This window comes from Anopheles bellator, chromosome 2, assembly GCF_943735745.2.
Source record: "Anopheles bellator chromosome 2, idAnoBellAS_SP24_06.2, whole genome shotgun sequence".
Taxonomy (NCBI): domain Eukaryota; kingdom Metazoa; phylum Arthropoda; class Insecta; order Diptera; family Culicidae; genus Anopheles; species Anopheles bellator.
In genome coordinates, this window is record NC_071286.1 from 29929501 (window position 1) to 29957491 (window position 27991).

General features: G+C 52.6%; 1 protein-coding gene across 1 annotated transcript; it reads right to left on the bottom strand.

Annotated features, from left to right (window-relative positions):
• Positions 1-273: 273 nt before the first annotated feature.
• Positions 274-27991, bottom strand: LOC131212130 (uncharacterized). Its single transcript, XM_058205878.1, has 16 exons — positions 27935-27991; positions 27592-27771; positions 27459-27516; positions 21342-21472; positions 20560-21228; positions 20273-20397; positions 8344-8474; positions 7539-8263; positions 6310-6513; positions 3201-3384; positions 2880-3094; positions 2511-2804; positions 1554-2439; positions 1348-1479; positions 1093-1274; positions 274-998 (listed from the first exon to the last, which is right to left on the bottom strand). The coding sequence occupies exons 1-16, from the start codon at positions 27989-27991 to the stop codon at positions 819-821; spliced, it is 4353 nt and encodes a 1450-aa protein (XP_058061861.1). The 3' UTR covers positions 274-818.

Sequence of the window (27991 nt, forward strand, 5' to 3'; positions counted from 1 at the left end):
TTGATAGTATTAATACGACATTTAGAAATTGCTTTGTTATTGTGTACTCCGGGTATTCGATCCGATCGACCCTCGGCCGTGCGATCGCTCTGTGCCGAAACCCTACCACACCCGGACCACGTGGTCCACCGCTTGGTAAGCTTACAGTTACAGCGCACACGTGGTGCGCTACTTCCCTACACTTTCGTTATCATTCTTTTTCCCCCAATAAAACTTTCGATAAATAAAACATTTATTATGCTAAAACAAAACGTACACAGGGTTTGGGGGGAATTTTAAGCAGTACTGCCGCGCTCCGATCACCGATCGGCTTCGCGTATTAACAAAACACCACCACACCAACCCAGGGAAAGAGGTGCTCCGCAAGTCGACGTTCACCATGTGTGTTCCCCTGCCGTTGCAAACCTATACAATTGGATCTAAGGCGAAAAACCTATAGTGGAAGTGTTTATATTGTTGCCCCGAAGCTGTTTGTGCAATTGTCGAGCACAGAAACGAACATAACATAACAACAATTAGAGTAAAGTAATAAGCATCTATGTATGCTTCATGCGTGGGGATACGGATATACGTATAGATATAAGTTCCTAAAGAGTTCTCTATGTCCCTGCTGCGGGCGCCGTACCGGGATTCGTGGGATGCGATTCCCGTATCAAGTCTTGTGACTGTCCCCTGTTGTTGCTGCTCTCTCATTGCCACACGCTCGGATCAACCGGTGCCGGCGCACCATCGCTTGTGGATTAATACTGTGTGCCGGACACGCCGAATGTCTTATTCTCACAAGCCACAAGCGGTTCCAACCGCAACAGCCACACGATTTAGTTGTGAAGCCAGCTACTCGGCACCCACTGGGGTTCGCGCTCGAGAGAGTTAATCTCCGCCAGCAGCTGGTGGTAGGCCCGCTCCGTATCATTGTTGATGATAATCATATCGAACAGGTGGCCCCATCGTGCCTCCATGTCACGTGCCGTCGCGATGATCTCTTTAAGCTCCTCTTCCTGTGGTGGGGACACACAATGGGAATAGCGGGAACAACATTACGACGAGGTTATTATGCAAGACGAGCGCGAGTAGTGACGCGCTTCAACTGACCTTGTACGGTTCCCCGGTCCGTATTCGCTTCTGGCGTAGCTTTTCCAAACTCGGCGGCGCCACCAGTACGGTGTACGGCTTCAGATCGGACGAGCGAAGCAACTTTAAGCTCTGCGGGTGCAGGTTCAGCACGCATATCTTGCCACTAGCGACCACGGCCCTAATTGCCTCCAGTGATGTGCCTGCAAATCGATGACGGAACGTGGCGTAAGATCCGATGATTGTTGTGTGTTTCGCTTCGCCTTCGCTACCTACCGTAATATGCCTTTTCGTATTCTCCGTGCTCGACAAACTTGCGCGCCAAAATGTCCGACTCAAACTGTTGTCGCGAGATGAAGTGATAATCCTGTCCGGGGACTTCACCTTCCCGCTGTGCCCGGGAGGTGTCTGTGTGCCGAGAAGGAAAGGATATGAGTTAACGTTCCGACACCGGAAAATAATGCCCACGCCCCGCTACTTACGAGGAATGGCGGCCGCGAAACGCTCCGAGTCAGCCATCAAGCGCTGCCGCAGCTCGTGGCGTCCAATGTTCGGCGGGCCAATCAGCACGATCGGTCGCTTGTGGGACGCCCGTGGGTAGTACAGGGCCACCTCCTCGTAGGTGAGAATCTCCTCCGGATCGGGATCGTCGGCCGTGGCCGTGGCGTACAGCGGATACCCGTGCTCGCTGCTTGCCTTCTTCTTCTTCTTGCGCCCCTTCCGGGCGCACAGCAAAGTGGACCCACCGCCCGCCTTGCCGTTGATGTCCTTCCGCGTGCGCAACCCAACCTCCCCGGCAATGGCCAGCTTCATCGATTCGCGCTGATGCTGAAACGATTGGCTCGGTATCAGGCCGGCAAGCGTTTGGTCTTCTTCACCCTCCCGGTACGCCTGCCACCAGTTCGGGTCGTCCCGCGAAATCACGTGCAGCACGTCACCCTTCTGGAAGCTGATGCCCAGCTCCCGGCACGGTATGTACAGGTCGTCCTCGGGATCGTAATCGAAGTGGGCGCGCACGTGCAGCACGGGCGGATCGCGCATTCCCATTCCCGGCATGATCTGTGGGATACCAGCCGGGACCACCAGGAACGTCAGTGTGCCCGTCATCGACCCGAGCAGGGCGCACACGTCGTTCACCGATTTGCCCCGCATTTCGATACCGTTCACCTCGAGTATTTCGTCACCCTCGTGCAGCAGACCCGACTTTTCGGCGGCCCCACCGCGCACCACGCGCCCAATCACGACCGCTTCGCCCTCGTTGCGGATGGTCGCCCCGAGCGGTTCCGACGATTTTTCGATCTGGATGATTTTGATGTGATCCTGGCTACCGTCACGCAGCACACCGAGCGGCACACTCATCGGTTCTCTCTGCGGACAAAGATCGAAACGGGCGTTGAGCGTCACGATTCCAACCAATGCATAAGGTTCCGGCCACTTACCTTAGCGATATTGTTATTGTTATTGTTCACTAAACTAGTGTTATTTGGAATTGATGGCATGACCGTGGCCGGTTTGACCGCGCTGCTGGTCAAGGTGTTATTGTTGATGTTGTTGCTTAGAGATGGCAGCGTGGCGTTGATCGGGCTACCACCGTAGGAGACGACCGGTGACCGATCGGTGGTCGTGGCGATCCGATCGTGAGCGAGCAGCAGTCCCTCCATTTCGTACGTGGACAGCAGATCACACAGTTCTATTGCGGCCGGTGAACCGGATTGCGCCAGCGATTCAACGCACTATCGTGGGCAGGAAGAACGCGATTCATTGAGTTGTGTTTATTTTTGCTGATAAGAGATCCTGCCAATACTTACATCCTTGGCCAGGGCTTGAGCATTTGAGCAAATTGGATTCTGCACCTTCGGTCGCCGCCGTTCCAGGACCGCCGACCTGACGGCTAGGGCACGGGCGATACCGGGGCCCAGCAGCAAGCTTTGAGCGGCGGTCACCCTGCCAGCGAGTGATGCCAACCCGTGCTTGTTGAGGTGACCCTGCAGTCGCTGGAGAGCCGCCACCAGTTCACTGTAGCCTGCCGTGCCGCGTTTCGAGTGATCCGGAAAGTAAACGGAATAATTATTAACCGAGCCCACACACACACAGGCGGGTTGACCTTCGCGTGTCCGCACGGTACTTACCAATAATTTTCTCCTGCACCACCTCATCGTCGGCGTACGCCTCGTTGTCAACACCGACCGGGGGCTTCTCGATGGGATTATCTTGGAGCGCGCGCAGCCGCTGCGATCCGCGTAAGCTGTTGCGTAGGAATTCATTCTGGGCCGCTATTCTTTCTTCGTCCTCCCGTCTGCGCCGAAGTTGTTCCTGGTGGTGAAGCAATGCAAAACACTAGGTCAGCACTGTTTAGTGGCATCGTATCCCGAAGTCCCACAGAGAACAGTTTGCGGCAGAGAATTCTGGACCACATAATCCGCACCGGATCGAACACGACTTGCCTGTTTTTGTGCGTAAAATGAATTTGTCGCCGTCAGGGTGTTCGTTCCCGTCACCCCGGGCTGTTGGGCACTCGCAATCATCTTGCGGGCCTTTTGGAACCGGGAAGAACACAGTTAACCAGGTATATCTGTCAACCGCGATCTCCTTGCAGGAGGATCACTTCGCTGGAGCTATTGCTAGCGGTCACGAATCACTCTCGTCCCAGGGTCACGCCGTCAAGTGTGCGCACCTTAACACGTTAACCTTAACGGTGGCGCGTTTCGAACTTTCGAACCACAAAAAACAACAACCGTTGACACGGATCAAAGATGGTGGCACCACACACGCGATGCATTTGACTCAAACCTCGCACACTGCCCTTTGCGAAACCGCGGGACCAACGGGTCCCGGGCGTAGTCTGGTCTCCAGGGATTTTGAGTGCAAACCGTTGGAACTGGTTTGGTTCGCCGCTGGTGTGGGCGCACCCGCTTCCAGTTGGCTGTGCAGTGCAGAGAGCGTACTTAACGGCGGCACTCGATGGCGGACATCCCGGCGGTCGCTTGGAAAGTCGCAGGTAACGTAGCACAGTAGCAGCAATCCGTCTGCTGTTTCCGCAACTGAAATACCACACGAATTCCACTGCTGGCCACGCGCTTGCGATTGGGGCTTCTTTTGCTTAAATTCTTCGAGTTGGCACAACTCACGGGGCGCGCGTCTTCACCTTGGCCAGCCACGGACTAGACTAGGCGAAGCGCGAAAAACTTTAAGCAACAACAACTCCACTCGCATTACATCACCATCATCATCATCATCGTCATGGCCCTGCTGCGGTACGGCGTATATCAGGGACTGGTCAGCGGCGTGAGTAGGCCTACATTAGCCCGCTGGCCGGTACCGGTTGAGGTGACATTTTACGATCGCTGCCGCCGCCAATGGGACACGCAAATACAAAACTCTCTCTCTCTCCTTCTCCCTCCAGCGATGGTGGGAGGTTCGAATTCCAATTTCACGGGAATCCGCGTCTTCGTGACCCGCGCGTGGTGTGCGTGAGTTTCGCGAGCTCTCTAAACTTATCAAAGCCCCACAAATGAAGAGGTCCGTGTTGACCGTAGTCCACTACTTAAGGGGTCACTCCCCAAGTGTCGTCCTTCAAGAACACTGCAGCTGATACGGTGCAGTTCCAGCACCAAGCATTGGGTAATTTAATTACCCGACTCTGCGATCGATTTGCCACTGGCGACACTGAGTGAGCACGAACGCACGTACTGGGGTATGTGGTCTCTCCGGAACACAATTGGCGTGCAAAACAACGCAACAATCGTTTTATCAATCACAGCGTTGGGTTGATCACTGCTGATAAGACATGTGACGACGGTACAGTCTTATCGACCCTACCACGAACTGGCCACACGCAGCACTGCGCTGGAAGCGGATGGAACCCCTGCACGGTGCGTAATGACGGTGCTAATGATCGTTCTACCCAAAAGTGAACCCAGGCAACGTGGCTCTGGCGTGGAGTAGCGCGCACCACGCACCTCTCTACGCAACCATTGTTGTCGCGCGACTGTCCATAATCGGCGAAAGTAGCCCCGGGTTTGGCGCGGGGGTTGCACCGGACACGCTGGCCACGGCCGAGGGCCTCTCCCTTTCGGCTTTGTGTTTGGGTTGAGGCTTCCGTTCTCTCCCGCCGTCCGGGGGGTTCTGTCACCACATTGTGCACAGCTGCAGCAGCATGTGGGTCCACCGTATCCCCATCATCATCCCGCCCCCCGGATGAGCTTGAATTTGATTTTATTTGCCCGGACAACAACGACAACAACACCACCCATCAACACAGCCACAACATTGTCAGCGGCTAGCGCTGCACCACACGAACCGGTTTTTTGGGGGAACTTTTCGAAACCAGGCGGGAACCCGGATATTACCGCCAACCCACCGCCGGCGTGGAGACAAAGCATAAAAACATTAAATCTCTCCCGCACTCGAAACACTCGAACACAACACAATATTGTGCCCGCTAGGGTTGCAACAATGCGTACTCTCTTTCTGTCGTGTAGCAAAACATAAATGGCCGCGGCGTACTAAGAGGACACACAAAAAGCTACGGACTTCCGACGAGGCGCGAGCGCGCTCCAAAAATGTAAACATTCAAATCGTGTCGTTTGTTTTGCGTTGTTGTTGCGTTGTTGCCTCCTCAACAAGGGGGTGGCCACTTGCGGCAGCAGGTGTAATGCTTTCTCGTTCTCGCTCTCTCCCCCCTGCGCGAATGCATTTCGCGGCCGCGTCGACTGGCGTTCGAATATGTATTATGTGCATCGGTAACATGGGAACGGCTGGCAGTTGGAATGATACCCAAACACACACAGCTACGCCCCGTTCCGATGGCGAGGCTCTTCCCTTACGCACACACGCCGCACTGCCATGCGCAGGGCGTTGAAAAGAGGGTGCCGCGGCCCTCAGCGCCACGGCGATTTCACCTGCCGGGGTCGGGTTGGACGATAAAAGACGGATGGGCCGTATGGGCGTATGTGTGGGTAACGCGCATCACGTGCAACGGCCGATACGGACGCGCACGCTGGTATCAGCGCTTCTGTTTGTTTCTTAATTCTCGACTGCCCCGGATACTCTCTTAGCGCAATCCCAGTGGAGTGGAATGTCGACTGCGCCGGAAGGTGCGCTTATGGGTCCTAATGGGAAAGTGGCCGGCCCAAGAAAGGTGCCAAAAGCCAGCCACTGTCTGCTGCCGTCTGCTGGCACTGGTTTATAGACCCCATTAGGAGACCGTACCGTAGAACGCTGAGGCGGAGGACTCACCTGGAACTTCTTAATGCTATCCAGCTGATCCGGGGTCGGTTCCAGGACTTGGCCGATATGCTGGGGCTGCTGTGATGCGATCGGCACAGCCTTACGATCTGGCACTTGTGGAGCGGGTACTGGTGCACGATTGGTGAGCCGGCCGTCCTTCTCTATCCGCAGATGATCGCGCGGTGGCGGCACCGGTTTCGATGACCCGTTCAGCTGAGGGAAGCAAGAAAACCGGGAAACCCCGATCAGTCACGTCCGTGCTACCGGAGCTACTACTGGTTACGACTTCTAGATACACATAGGATACTGCTACTCCCAGACTCTGATCCGTCCAGGAACTACACAGGATTTTCGACCGAGAGAGAGAGAGAGAGAGACAGAAGTAGTAGTAACTGCAGCGGAAAGGCTATGCATTGGCGTCGTTGTTGTTCGCATCGCCCATTTTTGGAGTGTGACACTCGAACTCTTGATTACTTTCGTGGCGAATCCGAAATCCAATAAATCAAAACTGAATTGAACATGAAGTAATGGGTGTGATAATGATACCTTTTCTATTTCATGATCATGTGATCCTTGTTGGAAGGTGCCGGGTGTGTGGGATTTGAATAATCCATTAAACGAGGTAAGAAATGATCGAATAGCAAAAGGCTTTCAAATACACACGTATTAAGCGTAAAATAATAATTGATTATGGGTGGCAAATGGGTTTTGCATCAAGATACTATTCGGTAGAAACCGATCAAAACGAAACGACTCACTCAAAAACACAGCACGTGGTATGTACAGGAATGTCCTACGGACCTACACGGAACTTCGAACGGAGGAAGTGTTATGTTCAATAGCTGTGCTACTTTTGTGGCGTTGTTTCAACTAGTGTTTGTGCGCTAGTTCTTTGTTACATGATAACTAAAGAGAAGGGAACTAAAATCTACGCTAACTAAAGACAGCCGTAAGGCATGCATGCATTCGACCGCGCACCATCTTCGGGTCTGATCTTGTTCGGACCGACTACGTCTGATGCGCGGGTTCGATGTAGAGAGATGTAAGATCAGCCATCAGGTGGGTGAAAGATGGCCGGTGAAAAGGGTGTTGTAAATGACAGACGAGAAAGCAAAACAAAACAATAAAAAAAGGACGGAGAAAAGTGAAGAAAGGGGAACACAACAACAAACGACAGAAATAGAAACAACAACTCAAAACTAAGGCATGAGAAAAAAATCGAACAGAAAAAATGATACCTCGTTACGGGCCGGTGACTGGGATTGCGGTTTTGGCTTAGCAATGGATTCGTTCGACGAGCATGATTCTTTCTTTTTGATAACATCTTTAATGATCAATGGTTTGGGCGGCGGGTAGCGCGGTGGCGCCTTTATGATCTCGACAAAGCTGTCCGGCACGTCCACGGGGAGTTCCCGGTGGGGCCCCAGATCGTACTCGGGCGGCCCGAGATCACCCGACGACGACGACGAGGAGGAGGAGGCGCTCCGCGTGGTGCTCAGGGAGCCGCCCCGGTGGTGATCTCGGTCGGTCTGCTTGCGCACGTTACCGTAACCACCACCGCCGCCGCTCCCGTTCATCATCCCCGACGGTTCGAACTCGCTGGTGACCGAACCGAGCGAGGACGGGCCCTTGCTGGAGCCGCCCTTCTTCACGTACTCCTGGCTACTGTCCAGCGAGGACAGGTGCCGATCGCCGTACGCGTCGAGCGGTTCCAGCTCCAGCGAGACTCCGCCACCGCCGCCGCCGCCGCCGTTTGCCGGGTGATGATGATGATGGACCACCTTCGGAACCTGGGGCATTGCGTTGGATACGTGATTTACCTGCGTCGTCGAGGCCGGTGCCGCTGGCGTGGCCGGCGGTGGCACTCCGGACGCCGTGCTCCGTGGCGGTGGATAGCGAGGAGGCGTTTTGTTTCTGGCTATAAATGATTCAGGTACATCGACAGCCATTTCCCGGTGTGGTCCTAAAATGAAACAGCCGCAGGTTAGTGGCGTCGATAGGAACACTGGGGCTACTGGGGCACACACCGCCGCCGCATCTTACCATTGTCCTGATTCGCCGCTAACATATTGTACATTTCCAAATCTTCCTGATAGTCATCAATCGGTATCGAGGGCTTCAGTGTGTCATCACCGCCCAGCACCACGATGCTGGAGCCGCTGCGTCTGCGGGGCCTGCGAAGTACAGAGACAGAGAGGGGGTGATCAGATCAAATGATGTCATAAGCCTCGACCCGATACGTGTCCCTCTAATGACGTGGGGTTTAGTTTCTAACGCGGCAAGGTCGGTAAGATCATGGGGTTCTACCGTAAGACCGGCTTCGGAATCCACGAAACGATGAATGGACACGGCACACTGCTCGCCTCATCTTTACAATCATCTCTCGAAGATCGTACGCCACGATCAAAGTCGAAGGAAAAGGGACGACTCGGCAATGCGTAGAACCTGGCGCACAAAACCTTCGCGTCGCGTAAGGTTACGAAGGGAGGGAGGACGGAGGACGGACGTCAACTCTACACAACAGCCGCATTCTTGGTCAATGAGGCAATACACATCACTCTCCGGTCCGGTGCGCGACCAGCAGCAAGAGCACTGCCACGTCAAGAAGATGCAATCCCGCTCGTTAGGGGCGGCCTTTGCTTGGGCTGTGTGTCTCTTCTGCTCGTCTTCGTCCCATCCGTCGTCCCGTGGCCACTCTGATCCCTTTTATCGTGCAACCCCGAAGGCGAAGTACAGTCAATCCTCTGAGAGCATAGCACACGGCAAGAACCAGCGCCGTGCACAATGTCCCAACCGACACACAGACACACGTGACCCCGACCACCACTACCACCGCCACCGCTAATCGCCTTCGTCTTGATCGTCGACTCGTCCAGTCCCAGAGCAAACCGGAGCGGCCCCAGACATGACCGGGCGCAGGGTCCGGAACGTACGTGGAAGAAGAGAGCGTAAGAAAAAAGGTAACGCCGCGCCACGTAAAGCCTTACAGAATACCAAATGAACCTGTATGTTCCTTTTTTTTCTTGGTTCTTCTACCCTCCGTGTACCTGGGGCACGATGGGAATCTTAAATTACATCGTCATTCTCGAGGCTTTGTGGCTGGTGCGGTTCTCCTTCGCGTTCCCTCCCCGTGGACGGTCTCTCTCACTCGCCCGGCCGGCCGCTGTAACTCCATTTATCTTGGCCTTTCCTGTCGCCGAACCACACGGCGGAAAAGATCCCACAGAGTGACATTAGAACGTCCGTTAGTGTCCGAGAGAACCCGAGGTCTCCGACGGCGGAACCTTTCTACCGCCCTCGCGGACATCCCGGGAATTTCTCAAACAGTTCTTCATCTCTTTCTCTCGCTCTGTCCGGCGTGGTAGCGTTTGTTTATTGTTTTATGACGACTCTCGGTACGGGGTGTCTTCGGTGGTATCCGCGTGGTGGCGGATGAAAATTCCCAAAACCTACCGAGCCAACTGATTTTTGGTGCCTACCGTTTGCCCAACAGTGGCACGCCCAAACCAAGCCATCAGGTGAACGACGATTGAAGAAGACGCCACCGTCCGAAAGAAAGAAAACCGACGATCGTGCTTCCCGATTCTTGCCAACGATCATCCGGGGGTTCGGTCAGCGCCACCACTTAGGCCACACCACGGCAGCAGACGCGTTATCTGGACGGTGATCATCTTTCGCTGGACGGAACGGACGCCCGGCTCATCGAGTTTGAAATTAATTTCACGCTCCGCAAACAAATTTATCGACTTCCCCGCAGCAGCCGCAACGGCTCCACCAGACGACAGGAGGCTTCAAAACGCCACACAGCAGCAGACAGATGGCTGGTGGCAGCAACAGGTTGCTGCCGCCATCAACTTTAGCGGTGGGAGTCTCGAAAACGCCCTCTCCCTGGCACCGGAAGTGAATTGGACAACAGCGCATAAAAATTGTACACATGACAGAGCGCAGTCATCGGGCGACGTATAACTCATTCTTCGTCCTCCATTTGACGCCACGGGGCGGCGACCACCGGAAGCAAGATGAGGAATGTGTAGCAAACACATAAAATTTCCTGCCTTTGACGACTCCGGACGAAACTTCACAACGATGCGATCGCATCCGCGCGATCGTTCAAGTCACGCCATCGGCAACAACAACAATGGCCGTCGGGCGGGGAAGTCGCGGTCGAAGCTAAAATAAGGGAAAAAACAGGTATACGAGCCCAACACGACGACGGGGTGTGTCAATCGACGACGGCGACGACCACACAATTGAATGGTTTGTTAGCGTGACGAGCCGTACCGCCAACTTCCGGTGTTCGTGCGCAGAGATCGATCATTAATCGATTGGTCGGCGCGCGCACGCTCACCCACGCCGGTGTATTCGGGCGCTTAATAGGCTCAAATCACGGGCTCCGTTGGATCGCATCTTACCAAACTGACGGATGTGCGATTCGCCACAGTCCGGAGATCAAGTGCCGCGCTCCGGGGTTTCGAGAAGTAAGAACCCCGGCCAAACAAACCCCCTGCACGGGCTTGGCGGCCCCTGGGAAGCTATCCCGCTGAATTCCGATTCTCAGGACCGCCGCGTCCGGGACAAACACCGTCCGAATGACGATCGTCGCCGTCGATCGTCTTAGGTTTGTTGTTTGTTTGTTCGGGTTCGACCTTTCCTAATTCCACTACCGGGGGAAGCTGTTTTCCGAAAACGAATTGCGACTCGGGCAAAAGCTCTGTCGGTGGTGCGATGGTTACCTGGAAAACGGAGACCCCGGTCGTGAAGAAAAGGACGAATAATATTTAATTCCTCCATCACGGGAAAGGATCAATTTCGGTGGGAAGTTCCTTCGTTCTTTGCTCGTCGACTTCACAGCACAAATGGCAAAATGGGAACAATTCGGTATCTTTTTTTGTAAACCCATGGAAATCCATCTGTCGGACAAAGGATCGTACGCAACACGGCGCAGGCTGACGTCAGAAGAATGTGGTGTTTGTACCCAACTTAAAAGAAGAACTTTTCAATGTTTTTGTCAAGAAAAAAACGCATCCCACTGGCAGGTAATACTCGTAGTAAGGGCTCCATGCGGGATTTGTAGTGCTTCGGTGAATGTTTCTCACCCGTGTAACGATAAGATTAGGCTGAACAGCAATGTCCGGCAGCATGTTGAAATACCATTACGATTAATCATGCGTCCCCGTCGCGAGTGGTCGCTTGAGAGCCGAATAGAGCCGCGCTTCACGCACCCAAGAGAACCTGATTGGTGATGCATACGTCGTGCGCAGTCTAAAGCTACTGTCCTTGAATGTGGTGAATCTCTGGCTCATAAATATGCATTGGGAAGCGGCCTCGACAGTGGAATATGGTTGTTTGGGGAAACCACTCCGGCTTCGGTGCCGAATACATCCCAAAATCTGTACGCTTCTAGACTGTTCAAATACGGAGACGATCCGCAGCGATCCTATGGGCCCTAATCCTACGGATACAGTAATTTGAGCCCATTAAGAGACGCAGTACAGTTACCGGACCTAATTGGGGACTTTTCATTGCGAAGTAGGCGAAGATGAACTGGGCGGGAACTAGAGAGCAGGTTGCGTACACTCGTTGGTGGTGCTGCGAATGTTTAATCCTATAAACAAAACCGGAACCAAAATGGTCTCCGAGTCAACAAACCATATAATTACCAGTGCTTCAGAATCCTCATTTTGTGCAATCCGTTGTGGGGTGCACGACAGAGCTGTGCGTATTGTTATTATCGTGAAATGGCGTCCGCTTCACTTGTCGTCATGAATTACACCGCAGATTAACCGCGGCGAGTTGGGTCCTGGGTCTGGTGGCGCTCCTCGTCTTCTTCCACGCCCGATTATGGTGGCACTTGACGGTGACGGGCGCTGCAGCAGCAGATACCAACCCGTAGTAGCCCACCCCGCCACTGGATGATGTTGTAGCGCCTTCGTTGGCCGCCGCTGCCGTTTGGCGCAATTTATGTTTCGCAAAACGGTGCTTGTGCTCCCCTCACTCGTTCACTCGGCTTTCGACGAGGCTACCCAGAGCTATCAGCAGGCCCGCCAGCGTGTTAGGAGCCAATGCAATATTGCATGCACATTCGTTCGTTTTGCATGCACTTTTCTCTTTCTCTCTCTCGTCGAACTGCGGTTTGCTTTCTCCGTAGTGCGTCTGTATGTATGCAATTCTCGTCCACTTTCTTCCTTCCACAGCGATCGGCACCAGCGCGCACAGCACAGACCTATCGGGACCTATTTGGTGCAATTGGCTTGGCCAATTTCGCTGCAAAAACGCGTACCTCAAAAATTCACTTCATCGCCTACTAGCTGATACTGGGGGGGTCTCGTTACCTACAACTACCACTCGGCGGCGGTATCACAACGCACTGCAGGGAGAGAGGTTTCAAACAACAAAAATGAGAGGTTTCACTTTAAACTGCACTCTACTGGTTGCATTCCGTGGCTCGAAACCACCCTCCTCTGGCCACTGGGGTGTAGCAGAGCGCTACGTGTAAGATTAGTTTGCCAATTCCGCAAACGCAGCTGTTCCGAGCAGGCTTCTCCCCCAACAGCCAGCGGGTTTGGTTGGAATGTGCGAGCAACAAAACGGGCACCAGCCGCGAATCCAAGATTGCTTCGATCACTTTCGGATTTTTACATTCACCTCCGGCCGCCGGAAACGAAACGCACAATGTCAAGCGGATGTCGACCAGGGCCACCGGGAGGGTTGGGCCTTTACGGGTATTTTCCGATTTTTCAAAACGTGGCTCCAGCTTGTTTCGAAACCGTTTGTTGACTTGTGCAGGATCATTCCCGGTCCCCGGGTTGGGGGCACAACAACACTTGCAGAAGACAACTCTCTCGCGGGACCACACAACACCGAACCGCTCGATCGATTCAACAACTTCGGACTAACGGGGCGCGCGCCACACCGTTGCTAGGGGTTTTGAACTTGACAATAGCGAATACCGTTGCTGGCGCAATTACTGGCCGCATGCCTTCCTTGGCTTGGTCAGGAGCCGCGGGGCCACAGCTTGGTGGTTAACCGAACCTAAAAGCCCAAGGCGCGTTCCTATTATCTTGGCGCTTTTCTACACCACTCTACCGCTTACGCTCTCTATCAGAGATCGAACGGAAATGCTTGCTGCCGTTGCTGCTGCTGGTGCCCGTCGGAACGGTCAGCGGACAAAAATACCAATCTCCCGTACGTACACCGGGGTCCGGTGTGATTCATATGCACTCTCCACGGCGGGGCCACAGAAACCGGTTGTGATTTCCTCCGTACGCTCCGTGGGGCACACCAGTCACACAAGAGGGTCAACTACCGGACCGGACTATCGTTGGGGCCAGCAGAAGATTACTGGCCGCACGGCGTCCGGTAGCCCGCCGTATGTTGTGTGTACATAATTAAGTTCGACGGCGACGGCTCGGCCCAAGAAACGTCGTCCCGCGCGCTGCCTACTACGACGTCGCGCCGTTATGATTGGTCTTCGCCCATTCAGCACGCTCCGGTCCGCGCGGGCTACATTGCGAAAGGGCGAAACGGAGCCACCGCCGACGGCCGGAGGGACGGAGCGAGTGGAAACACGGGAGCGGACACCCAAGGAATGCCTGCAAAAACCCGAGACAAGAGACAAACAAATTAGCTGCTTCCAAAACAAATTCGCATGTTCGACATGTCCACAGCAGCAGCAGCTGCAGCAGCGAGCAGTAAACATCATTTTGACACTTGCACAGTAGCCCGTGTTGTTTACAACGTTCGTCCCATCTCCTCGACGAACGCGTGTGTCTGCGAGTCCGAGTCCAGCGTCCCCAGCTCGAGTGTCGAACGACGATGTCCTGTCTCAGCACTTCCTGGAAGCCACTTCACTGTTAGCACTTCACCCGCAGCAAGTGACTCATTTGGGGAACCAACCACAGCGAGCGATGGAATTCCAACGCCGTAACGCGAACCAAAACACACGCTTCCGACACTCACGAACACACGTCCGCTCGCTTGCGACGCCGACGACTGAATCCGCTACAGCGTGGCAGAGGAACGCACCGGAGGGATGCACTTCGTACGAAGCGAAGGCAAGAAAGACGGAGGTGGCAAGTGTGTGGCGGGAAGCCAAACGCGGCCGAGCGAGGGAAGGAGAAAGACGGCGCAAAAGAGGTGGAAAAAATGTGGCCGTCCCTTGTGTTCCCGCGCCGTGGCACAGGTACGCATGACGGGCCGGTGACGGCGGTGTCCGTTGAGGCGAACACTTTCTGGCCGAGTAGGAAGCCTTCCGCCGGGTCTCCCAAGGAACGGCGCTGACCCCTAGATGCGGTGGCTCTCCGTGAGACGTGGATCCAGCGGTGCGGCCGCGGGCTACAGGATCCGGTATGTAGGGAGCCGTCGGGAGCCGTGAATAATGTGCAACGCTTTCAAAAACGCCCCACGGAGCAAACGGTTACTTCGACGTCCCATTTCACTTTCCAACTCCGCCGGCTGGCTGGCGGAAAGAATGAAAAGGAGCCCGTCGAAAGAAATGACGACTTGCCCGAACAAAAAAGTCACTCAATTTTTCATTTTTCTGGCCCCAGATCTCAACCTGTGAGACAACCTCTCTCACTATGGCTGGATTGAGATATAACGGCTCACTTTCCTTCTTGTATATCCCAAAAATCGCGTTTATATCCCAATCCGTCTCACTAGCTCCGTGAGCGCTTTTGTTTCCCAGTGAACAATTTTGAGAGCCAGAGGCTGCCCCTCTGCCTGCGACGCGGCGGAGGAAGGCTGAGACGAGTGAGATCGAACGCCCCTCTGCCTGCGACGAGGCCGAGGGAGGGCGATCTCGCAGCGTACGAAGTGAGCATGAGACGCGTTCGTTGGTTGCCGGGGAAAGAACGGAATAAATCCCCGTGAGTTTTCAAATCCCCGTGAGTTTGCAGGTCGAAGACGAACGTTGGAGAGAAAGAAAAAGGAATAGAAATAACAGAGACAGCGAGATCGTGGCAAACTCCCGAAGTACCGAGGGTCCGACAGTCTCTCTTTAAGTTTTGGTGAATCGGGACGAAAACTGTGCCTCTGTTTTTTCTAAGTGCCAAGTGTAAAGTACCAAGTGCTTGTGCTTCTCTGTCGATCACGGGTGATCCTGATAGAAATAATTCAGGTAAGTTTATTGGACAGTATTTAGTGACACCCAAATAATGTTGAAATGTTTTCGCTTTGCTCGTTTCAGATGTCCAATCAGATGTCCAGATGGGATGCAAAGGATACGATGCAATGCATTTTTCTAAGGCGCCGAAAGCAGCTACGCACCAAATTGTGAACCGCTAGTGCAGAGTGAAGAGTGTATGCGAAAAAAGAGAGAGAAAATATATCGAAATGTACCGCCCAAATACGAACTGTTTCATTTTGGTTAGGGGGAATATGGGAGAAAGAAAACGAAAAAAGCGAGAGAACACACACGTGAGAGACAGGGGGCCGCTCGGTGAGAGAATTTAAACGGCTCCTCGCTCCATGGACCTTTCGGCTCCTCACAGCGATTCTTTCATATAACGCTATATGGGGGAAGGTATTCGAGACAGCCGTTCGGAACCGAATGAGGACCGGATAAGGATTGGATTTTTTGGTGAGAAGAGAGAAAATGTTCACTGGGATGTAAACAATGTTTTGTATTTATCGCCAAGTGTTTTTAAATTACAAGTTTTCTATAATTATTTCATTTACACTAACTCTATGACTACGTCACCAGTGCTAACGTCACGTAACTATCCCTAACTCTGAAAATTACGCTATACATCGATGAATCGAAAATTTCCCGCTGCATCGCTGGCATTCAGTGGCAGGCTTCTTTGTTTTTCTCCTGCGTGCTTGTGTTTCGTACGCCTACACCGGTTACAAAGTGGACGTAGTTGTTGTTCTCCAGCAAACCGTAAACATATAAAAAGTTTTGAATTCATCGATTAGTATTTTGATACATTTGATACGTGCATAATATGTGAGTATACTTACATTAAGTTGTATCGGAATAACGGGCCGTTATCGTTCAATCTATCACCATTGGATTTATTTGCAGATACGATGAATCCAAGCTCCTCGGAAAGGTCCTCGCTAGGGTCCCTGGTCAGCAATATTGTGGCCAAAGTCGATTTGCTAACAGAACGTGTTGACCGAATGGAAAGTTCCAGCTGGCAGCTGTCTCAGAACGGCCACACCGCGACGGGAAATCTGTTCCCAACAAACCCGATGAGTGAAGGAAACCCGACAGTTTCGCCTTCCTTTTTTCCTGTTCATACTGTGGAAGCATTGTTTCAGCTCGAGACGAAGGCTGTAAAGGAAGACTTTGCCGATTCAGTTGTTACGTTATTTAAAACCTCGGCCGCGAACATCGGCCGCGGTGGTAGGAACGTCCTGAACGTCTACGGCAACAGCAGAAGCAGGAACATCGGAAATGCCGGAAGGTCCGGCGACACTATCGACCCTTTCTGCGTCAGCTTCCAAGCATTTCTTCACCATATAGCGCGCTCTGTTTAAAGTGTTCCGTCGCTGTCTTGGACCGTCTTGTCCATGGTAGCGATCCAATGGGATGGTCAGTCGTTTCTTCATTGTAAACACGGCTGAAAATGTAAACAGATGCACTTTCACTACTTCACTTCACTTCACTGTTTGTTACTTACCGTGATAATCAGTTGCTTTATATTAAATATTTAACACGATTTTCACGCACAATAACTTTTTGTAAACAAACGTCGAACGTAGGAACATAGAAAATTGAAGTGACCGTTTTGACAACTTGGAATGGTCCGTGAGAAGTGCCGCATCAATGCGAATAAGACAGAAAATATTGCTCGGTGTTGCGCTCTCTTTCTGGCCTTTATCCGTTTATGCTTTTGCACTGAACCAAAAATTTCCAACAGTTTGTCGTTTGAGTGGCGGACTGGATGCTATATTAGCGTGACAGCGAGAGAAAATATTGCTCGCTGTCGCGTTCTCTTTCTGGCCCTTGGCGAGAAAACAATTTGACGTGAGATTTTTGGTCTCAGTATGGAGAAATTGAGTGCCGATTTTGTTCGGGTGGGTTGCCCGTCCTGTTTTCTCCGGCACCGGCAAGGCACACATACACAGCGCTTGAGGCACCTGTCCTAGGAGAAGGCCTGCAGGCTTTTGGGACGGCCACATCACTTACACTCTCTCACACACTACTTCAGAGGCGGGCGGTACGTGCCCAAAGGTGCGCACCGGGATTAGGAACACGCTGGAAAGTGGAACACATCTTGGAAGAATTAGCATACGGCTCAAGTGTCGCTAGCGGTTTAAGAAGCCGACACTGCCGACCGGGGGCTAAGCAAAACCGGACATCCGCAAACTGGAAACCCACGGTGCCGGAAGAGAGGATTTCGGGCGGATTACGGCCGATTACTTAGGAAGGCAAAAGCTATTCTTGGACCATGGAGATGAAGCATCTCATCACGACCTCGCGACGAACGGAGCAGCGGCGTTCGGCACTCTTCGGTATGATTTAAAATTTGCAATAATAATTAAATTAATACTCTGATAGTAACTAGCTATTTTGTAAAATCGAAACAAGTGAAAGTGCATGCTCCGAGCTGTGGACCGGTTGACGTACCCGCCATATATTTTGGGCATCGGTTGTTTTTATGAAAAAAAATCCAACTTGGCGATCCTCGCAAGTTTGTTGCCATTTTGGGGCATCTACAAACACTTTGAAGTTACAGGTAGATCTTTAAAAGAACATCATTGACATCCGAATTTCGCACGATACAGCATCCGAATGATCACGTTTATCTAAACTTACTTTACTTTATTTTACTCCCAGATTAGCTTTGTTCGCGAAACTTTTACTAGTTCATACAAAAATATTATTCCAATGGGTAAACAATCTGTTTCGATTAATTCACATTGCCATCGCCGTGGGAAGATCTCACCTATGCTGACCTCGTTTTGTCGGTCAACGAGCTCTTTCTCACTCTATCGAATATGTAACTTACCGCTCACCCTCCTTATCTTCGTTATCTTCCTTGCATCAGCCAATAGTCATCTCGGTGTTATTAAACATTCAAATAAACGACATCATCTGCCGACGAAGCAAGGTACGTACCGGACCGCACCGGTTTCTAATCCACACCGGGTACCACGGAAATTGTACGGAATGTAAATGGCTCTCCGTTGGTCTCGGCCATAAACACACGCCCTATTATGAGGCCCCAAAATGGAAGACACCGGCAGTGTGCGGGCGGTTCGACCCACCCACCACCAACAGTCACCGAAGTAGCTGCCGATGCCCAAAAGACACACTGGCGTTGGTACTTCTTTTCGGGTATAATTACACGCGAACAGTCCGGCCAGATCATTTAGGGTGCTTCGGTGGAGTTCACATTAATTTGCGAAAATTGCCACTGCGTGGCCGTCCCGGGCCGTGGGCGAGAATAGGATTTTCGCCGGCCGATGTCTTGGGCGAACTCTCTGGCCAAATTACCGAGTCACATCCAAATAAACAGCCCACCGGAGAGGGGAGAAATTAGGTCGTTTAGCAGAGCTGCACGGCGTTCCAGAAACAACAGCACCGCCGACCACACCGCCGGCTGTCAATCGCACGGCGGGGTCTCCTCAATAGCTCCGGGTCTCTTCTCGCCCGCAGCAGATGATCTGCCGGATGTTGCTTCCCGCGTCCCAGGAGAGCACCGTGGAGCGCTGGAATGACGATATGAATAAGAGATAACCTCCAGCAAACATCGTTCCGTACGGATGAATGGCCCGCCACCAGACCAGGCAGTGCGGTGCGGGAGGCCTTTGATACGCTCGGTTAGATGGGAATTTATTTGCGAAGGTTTTCGCCCTTAAAAGCGTACCACATTTTAACTGTCACCTCCTCGCTCTCACTCGCTATCTCACCCCCTCCGTCGCGGCCACGAGTGGAAAAGACGTACGAGCGATGTGAGTGATTATTTCCCAGCAAATGATTGATGCGCCCCACGCCACACCGGCAATCTCGGCCTCTGGTCCGGTTCGTACCCAGAATCTTGTGCCCCGTCGCCGTGTAGAGGTGTCTGACGTGATCCCGATGTCCCCAGAGATCCGGCACGGATGGATGGAGTGAGAGAACACTTGAGACTGGACCCCAGCATCTTCGGCGTCCGTGTGTTCGTCGCTACGCCTAACGTCAAGTACGTGGAGTGATCCATCCTCGGTGAAGAGGTTGTTCTCCTTACGCCATACTTGATTCTGGAGGGTGAAGACAATGGACACCACCAGATCCCGCTTCACCAGTCCCTCTCCCACTCTTGCTATTGCTATCTCTCTCTCTCTCTCTCTGGCTCTCTGGGCCGGATGTTGAATACGAAGTTTTGCTTCATTGAGCTCACAACAGACACCAAACAATTGCGGGAAGGCGGTTCCGTTGTTCCCTTTCGCACAACGGCCGACGTCGAAACGCTTCCCAATTCCCACGCAAGAAAGCGATCCTCGCGCGCGATGCTCACGATGGCTGCCCGCCGCTTACATCATAGGCACATAATAATGGAATCAGTTTAGGTACCGAACACCAACTTGAAGATCAACCCTCCCGCTCTGATGGGCTCGATAATCATTTCCACATCACCACGGGGTCGTTCGCCACGTGAACGCCACGAGAACACCTACGCGAGCGAGTACCTTGGATCGGTATTTTGCCGATCGTCCCGGGTTCGCCCGGGCCAGACAATCGTCAGAATTGACGCCAAGGGATGGGATTTTACAGGCATTCCAAGTATGTGTCATTACTCTACAACCCACGACGTCACGTTCATCAGTTGGATGGTCTGGCGATTGTTTGGCTTTCGCAGCACTTCTTCGAAGTCACAAAATTGAACTCCCAAACCGAGAGACCCCCATCATTAGAGAGCTTCGTGCGAGCTGCGTAGGCAGATCGGTGCCGACAGTATTTATCTCTTCACCCAGCACGGGGGTTTGGAATATCCGAGAAAAATTTTCAAGACTAGGGCAGACTATAGAGGAAACTTACCGATTTTCCTGGCGCAGATGCTGATCGCCCAGCAGAACCTCGGTGCCACCGCGCGATATGTTTCCGCTCGACTCGTACTGCGGCTCGTCCGGTGGTTCGAGTTCACCCTCGGACAGTGTTGCCAGCTGTGTGGTGAAAGGAAAGGAGTGTGCGAAATAAAAAAGGTTCAATTAGAAGGTTCTCCACTAGAAACCGGGGTCGATCGGGGAAGAGAGAGAGAGAGAGAGAGAGAGGGTGCTAAGCAGCCGGGCGATCGGTGTGTTAATTCGACAGGCTCGCGAAATTACCTCTCTCTTGGAACCATGACCATTCGATAGGAAGGTGTTAGTTAGATTGCTATAGTAACTGTTGGCGGTAGTATCGAACCCCTGCGGCCTGTTGGTGAGGTTATTGTTATTTACAAGACTGTGATGGAGGTGATGCGTCGCGGTCACGCCGCCGCTAAGAGCTAGTGTGTTATTGTTGTTAGTGCTACCGGTGGCCACTTGGTCAGCCGCCTGCGTCCCCTTCAACGGCTGCGATCCCGCTGGGATCGCGGCCAGGCCGCCGCCCGGCAGTTGGCGAATGTTTGCGTAGCCACCGCCGGAGGAAACGATGCTGCTGGTGCCGCTGGAGGAAGGTCCCGGTTGAGGTTGCTGCCGCACCACAATGTTGCCGCTGGTGCCGGCGACACCGATGCTTACGCCTGCACCGGCCGTAAGACAGGTGCTGTTGATGTTGTTGTTCAGGTTGTTGATTGCAGTCTGTTGGCCCCCAAGGGTGTTGGTGTTGTTGTTGTTGTTGTTGCTGGAGCCTGCGGTAAAGGTGGCCGGCTTCACGCCGGCCGTCACCGTCGTGCTGGTGTTGGTACCCGTAACACTGTTCCCCGAGAGCGACGTCACGTAGATCGGGGACGCCTCCTTCAGGAAGCTCAAATCTTGTGTGGCACCACCCTTGGCCTGGCTCTGTTGGTTGAGCTGTTGGGCGGGACCGGGATGAAACAAGAACCAAGAAGACCAAGGCATGTAGCAAACGGAAGGCAGCCGTTGGCAGGATTGCCCCGGGTAGCCCTAGCGGAATGGATACTTGCTTTGATCGAAAGCTGTGACATGTCGACCGGTGTGATGCGCTTGAGGGCGGACAATCGTTGGAGCCGCTCTCGGGCCTGCTGCTCGACCGCAATGACGAACGCATCCTGCACCGCATTGCCAAGCTCGCCGGCTAACGGAGCGGGAACACAGAGAGTTACGGTCAATCCATCATATCACAGCAGGGTCAGCGAGGTGGACGAACCACACGAAGCCACCAAGGAACCACCACCTGCTCCTGGGCGCTGGGAATGGGGACAAGGGCTGAACAAAACACAGCCACTCGGCCGTTTATCAGTGTCGTATGGCGTCGGGGCCCCCTGTTATCTGTGGCGCGTACACGAGACGCGTGTGACGCCCCTTCTGACGAGGTTAGAATGCCGGCCCGGACCTGCCCTGCGGCCTTGTGCCATGTATCATCGGCCATGATTTATGTACGAGCAGAAAAACAACAACCTGTACGCGCCCCTGTTACGGCCAGTTCCGGAGGAGTTCCCTTTGTTCCGGATGAGCCGGTATTTATGTGCGACCCGTACTCGCGCCTTCCTGGGGGTTCTATTTCCATACCATGGCCGAACCGAGCATTGTGTCGTTGGAAATGTCCACCACAATGGATGCTGCTGCAGCAGCCTGCCAATGCAATCTGCTACTCTCGGGATGTACTAGGGACGATCAAAGCACGGCCACGGTCTCGTCTAACACAGTCTCAATAGTACACAGACCGTTGGGCTTGCTTTAATCAGAGCGCCACTCCGTTCCTCGTACTTGAACAGAATAATACAGCTTGCCAATGGGTCCAGCTACCACCCCCATCGAACTAGTGCCACGGGTCAGTTCACTATTGATTGGGACTTTTTGTGGAGATTTTGGCTTCTGTACATGCGGCCGCACGTTTGCACGACCGTAAACTAGGTGGAAAATCCAATTAACGGTACCTTTTTGGGGGAGCGCTTTTCCAGCTTCGTTTAACCGGCATTGGTGTCAACGGCGCATAGAGGCCCGCCGCTGTCGCATCGATTTTTGACGCGCTTTTTTCGCACTTTTGGCGCACCTCTGGTAACGGGGGGCTGACAATGAGCGCCAAGCTATTTGCGTAACACAGTGGCCCGCAACAACATGACCCTATTTGCTGGTCAACCCACTGTGCGGAACATCATCGATATCGATTCGGTGGACGGTGGAATGCTGGAAGATGGGATGTCGAATGGTGCTGGACTATAAATAACCGGGGAACGCCATATCCTGTTCCCGAGAGATCGTTCGGACGTTCCAATTCTTTTTTTGCGCCACGCCGATCGAAGAGTACACCGGCCGCGCTGGGCCATTTGGCGGAAACAATATTGCCATTGATTGCGTTAGTGAGTCAGTTGAAGCATGGGTTAAGAAGTATATACCCGGCACAGTTTAGTGGAATGTTGGTGAGGAACTAAAGGGTACTGAATTTATTCGTAGCGCCTCTAATGTACAGTGCGGCAAGGAAGTTCTTATACCGACGTTGCCGAACCACAAAAACGTTCAAAACATTTCCAAAAATGTAGATAAGTTAATGTTTTTAACGTAACGTAACGATGTAACGGTGAGAGACAGAAGCAACGAATGCGATCGCTGACCGAAAAATCATTTAAGAAAGAAACAATTATATGTGAAATTCAGTCAAATAAAGTCAAGAAATGCCAGGTTTGGCCAAAATATTGATCAGAATTGAAATCAGTGTGGTGAAGCATTGTGTCTCCTCGCTTTTATCACAAAAACCAAAAAATGGAGAGACCAAATTTAAACAGACGTTGAGATCATCCAACATTGAAGACGTTTCGAGGAGCACTTTATGATATCAAAAACTTTGTTCAAGTAGGCATTTAATCGACTCGATTCCCAAGTAAAAAGTGTACCAAATCAAGGGGAAGATTTCTTCGAATGATTATCCTTGTTTTTAGAACTTCAGTCATGGAACTTTCCCGCCGCACTGTCCGGGCAAAGAAACGAATGGTCTTGCTGAGCAATATATTTACACCCTTTATTTGCAAGACACGTGGAATAATGAGATGAAAATGAATGTGGAATATGTTGGTGTGAGCAGTGTTTAATTTGAATTGCTATCTACCCCACCGCGCCGTCGTTTAGTACAACGCACACAGACACATACAGACACACTAGCAACCAGCATCCTCCCCAGCTGTGTTTATCATACCTGCAGCGATAGTAATTAATCGAAATTAAAACCGACCCGGCGAGTGGCGGGATGCTGCTTCCGCTGGGGCTACCGGTTTTCTAGGCCGTAGGTAAACAGCTTCCAGCAAACGATATTTGTTGCAATTAGAACTTCATAAACACCCACAGACACACCGAACAGCCCGGTGTTAGAGCGGAGGAAACTGGCACTGGCAGACGACGAACCCCGAAACACTGACGCACAAACACTCGGGAAGATTCGCGTTTATGAGTGGAAATATTTCTTCAATTTCATAACACAGCACGACGCACGTCGCTTTTCACTTTTCACTGTGCCGCCGCGTCTGCCCAGCCATTGCACACTAACGCCAAGGCTCGCCAACCCGCGGTTTCTGGTGGCGTAATGCACCCCGTGCAAAGAGGCTCTTCTTTTGACACCCTTGCGCTCGCTGCGGCAGTGCTCCTCGGACGTGCCGTGCCGAGCCACATAAATATACGTAATGCTGAATTCGGTACACGTTTCACGTCATGATGTCGAAAGCGCGCTTCATTTCACTTTACGCGCCGGGTGCGCGCAGCAGTCGCCGACCACCGTGAAAGGTGAATTTGGGGCTAGGGGGCTTGGTAGTAGTGGACAGTAGTAGTAGTAGTAGTAGTCTGCTTCCACTGACGTTCCGTGGCGATGATTTGGTGGGTTTTGTTTTGATACCTCTTCTCTTCACTTACATCACACTGCGGGTCGGCGGGATATGAAATAAATAAATGAAAGCGGCCTGCAAAGCCACAACACCACAACAACGACGGACACCCGCTTCACAACGCGGACTCGCGAAAGGAGCCGGAAAAGGAGCGCGATCACGGAACCGCTCCGAGATAAATCACCCTCAGTTCAGAGCGTTCTTTGATGCGTGCTGCATGACTCACCACGTCACACACAAATCCACCACCCGATGGTGGATGGTGGTAGTGGTGTGTAGTGTCACGATCTTAGTATGCCACCCCGAGCCGGGAGTTCGTTTCTTTGTCCCACTGCATTGAGTGCATTGAAATCTCTCTCTCCCCGATCCTGACAACGTCCTAGTTGAGACAACCCGCGGCGAGCGGATACCAGTCCAGTGGTGGTCAGCGCGAATGGCGGCTGCTGTGACGTCGACAGTTTCTCACTACGGTCGACTGAAACCTACTTCCTGGACACGCGGCCCACTACGTTGCGCCGTGGCTCCGATCGCCTCCAGAGATGACAACGGCAACCAACGAACATACGTGTTGCTAGGGGTGACTCGATGATGAAGCCCGCCAGCGATCGCCAAGGCGCGTCGTTGTCGTGCCAGATCACTGGCGATTACGGGCGCAAGAAGATACGCGCGAGAAGAAGCCCAGCAGCCTCGCGCATGACCGTCCGCGATCGTCACATATGGGAGTGAGCGTGTGTGTCTATGTGTGCCCCTAAGCCACCATTCTCCGGCGAGACCTCCCCGGAGTTTGACGGTTCACTGGCTGGCACTCGTATTCTTCGTTTTATCTCTCTTCACACCGATCGGCTCCCAATCCGACCTGAGACCTGAGCCCAGCCCGGTGAGGTTAGAGAGGCGTTTCGGTGAAGTGAAATGTTTCTCAACACATACATACGCTTGACATTAGCATACCCCACGATCGGTCTCCCGCAGCCTCCATGGGCTGAACCGTGTTTCCAGAAGCTGACACCGATACCGTCAGCTCTTGGAGGTGACCCAGCAGCGACCCAATCAATCCACAGGTACCACCGGGCAGTTACAGGCAGCAAATTGTTGGTCCGCGCTGTCCAAGCTGGATCTCTGATGTCGTCCGACCTGAACCATGCGAAAACAACGCCTGCGCTTGCTGCGGAATGTTGGAAACTTTCGCGCACGGCTTAAACAAACACAACACACATAGGCGCACGTGCTACAATTCCGGTGGCTCCGGGTCGACCGAGGACTCTGAGCCTTCACTTCCTTCGGCGGATCACTAGCGCGAAGCAATCACGGGCCAACACAATCCTGGCGCGTTCGACCCCGTTCAGCAATTGATTGACCGATTACGGAGCCATACCCGGGAGGGAGGCAGTTGGACGCGACCAGGGGCCGTTCGTTAGCGCGACACGTCGTCCGACTCTTCGATGCTCCTTCGCGACTGCGTTGAGGCACACGCTCGCGCTGCTGTACATTCAGCTCTTTTTCCCGACGTGCTCGCTGTTGGAGCTCGCTGGTGCGCTGGTTGTTGTTGCGCGGCCACTGGCGCGTTTGAAAATATTGGTGGACTCGAGCGCCGCACACGTATAGTGCAATGCGGTTCCGTGGCGCTCCGTTCTGTCGAGCTTTCCGGGGGGGTTAGGGGGCCGCGACCGTACGAAATACCGAGCGGTAAATGTATCCAACCAGCGCTGGCCCTGCAATCACCGCGACCATCACGGATCGGATCGTGGAGGCCGGCACGATCGCACCACCACACACACAAACGTCCGGAGCCCCGAGATATGGAGGACGGGTTGTGGAAAACCTGACCGACCGTCGGGGCCGCTCTCACATTGCGACTCCCCGTGTCGAAAACCCGTTTTCGTTCTGTCGCTACAAGCAAATCCCGCGTGCGTGTTAGTAGCGGGTGCGTACCCACCTAGGGTGGGCTAGGTGGGCTAGGTGGGAAAAGCGCACCGCCAGCTCACAATCCGGCCTAGGTGGTCCGAGTTGGCGGCCAACCCAGAATGGCCATCAAATAGAACATATAGGGCGCCCCATAGTGAGTAAAGTCGGGCCCTCGAAGTTGCTCACGCAACACCTGACGCACATGGCCAGGTGAAGCTTTGGATCCGACACCGATCGTGAGCTTTTGGTCCACCCAGCGGATCGGGGACTTTCGCCGCGCCATCTGCCGGGCGACCAAGGAACGTTCGAGCTTTTTATTCAAACCGTTTGCTCACGTGCTCAACGGCCGTGCCATGTGTTGAACATTTACTGTGACTAAATGCGCAATATCTTTATTTTTAATATACGAGGTGTGTTCAAAAATTTTCGCAACTTTTGAATTTCTGCTGCCTTCGTATATCCGGTCTTCGATTTGTTGGTGGCGTTAGCTTCTGGTAAAAAGTTCGCCCATTTTGAGTTATCAGTCAATTTTTGACAGCTATTTTGCTTAGACAAGATTTGGCTCATCGTCGATTTTTCTCTATTCCAAAAAATTGATGGCAAAGACATTTTACCAAATTTTGCGTGGAAAACAAAACTGAGAGCTCGGACGTAATCGAAATGTTTACTGTGATTTACACTGAAGCTTTTAAGACCAAAAGCAGCGTTTGTGGGTGGTTCAACATTTTTTCAGCGGGGCCGAGAAGATGTGAACGTAGAACACCCAAATTTGGTCGAATGTGAACAGTTTTGCTTACCATTTTCTTCGATAGTAGAAGGGTCAATAAAGAATATTTCCTGCAAGTTATGTGCAATTTGCCTAAAGCAATCCGTCATAAACGTCCGGATTTGTGGGAAAACCAAAATTGGTTGTCGCGGTCCCGAATTTTTGGTCTAAACAACACTTTAGTGATGCCAAATCCACTTCATTCCCCAGATCTGGCCCCCTGTTACTTTTTCCTGTTTTTTTTCCTTCTTCCAAAATTCAAATTACCGTTTTGTGGCCAATTACTTTTGGAGTACACAAAAATCGATGATGGACCAAATCTTGTCTAAGCAAACCAGCTGCCAAAAATTGACTGATATCTCAAAATAGGCGATCATTTTACCATAAGTCACTGACATGTGTAGCAACCAAACGCCACCAAAATATCGAAAATTGGACATACGTAGCCCGCGGAAATTCAAAAGTTGCGAAAATTTTTGAACACACCTCGTATTACGGCGATTTAGCTAGTCTCCCCTCATACGACACTGATTTTCGGCGGTGCGGAGCACTAGGCGCAGGCCAAAGGGAGACAGAAATGTTACCTAGACGGGAGTCGCTTCGCCGTTTGACACGCAACTTTATCATGCACGACTGGATACACTGTAAACGGGATGAAAAGCATCGTCAATCCATTGTTGATAGTCGAGCCCAAGCCCCAAAAGCAAGCCCTCTTACCTCGTGTATGTGCTTAATAACTTCCGCGCGGGGCGAGTCTTCCAGTTTGCGTTCGTTAACGTCCAGTATCTCGTCCGCAACCTCCAGGTTGTCCTTGTCGGCCGGACTACCGTAGAGTTTGATTTTGCCATCGCGGCTCTCGACCAGAATGATAACGTACCCGTTGAGCTCAACCACTTGCTGTAAGATTTTAAAGTAACATTTGGGGAAGTTACAGTCGGACTTGCATTTCTGCAGGCACGAAGCGCTACAATGGCAACTTTGAGACCCTCCTTGACACCGCACTTCTGCACCGTGCCGTTGAGTGCAGCACATCTGAACAGTTCAATCCGTTTTGACGTACCTTTCCGGAAGATGCAGAGGCCGGTGGACCAGCTGGCGCGGTCGTCCTTTGTTGCAT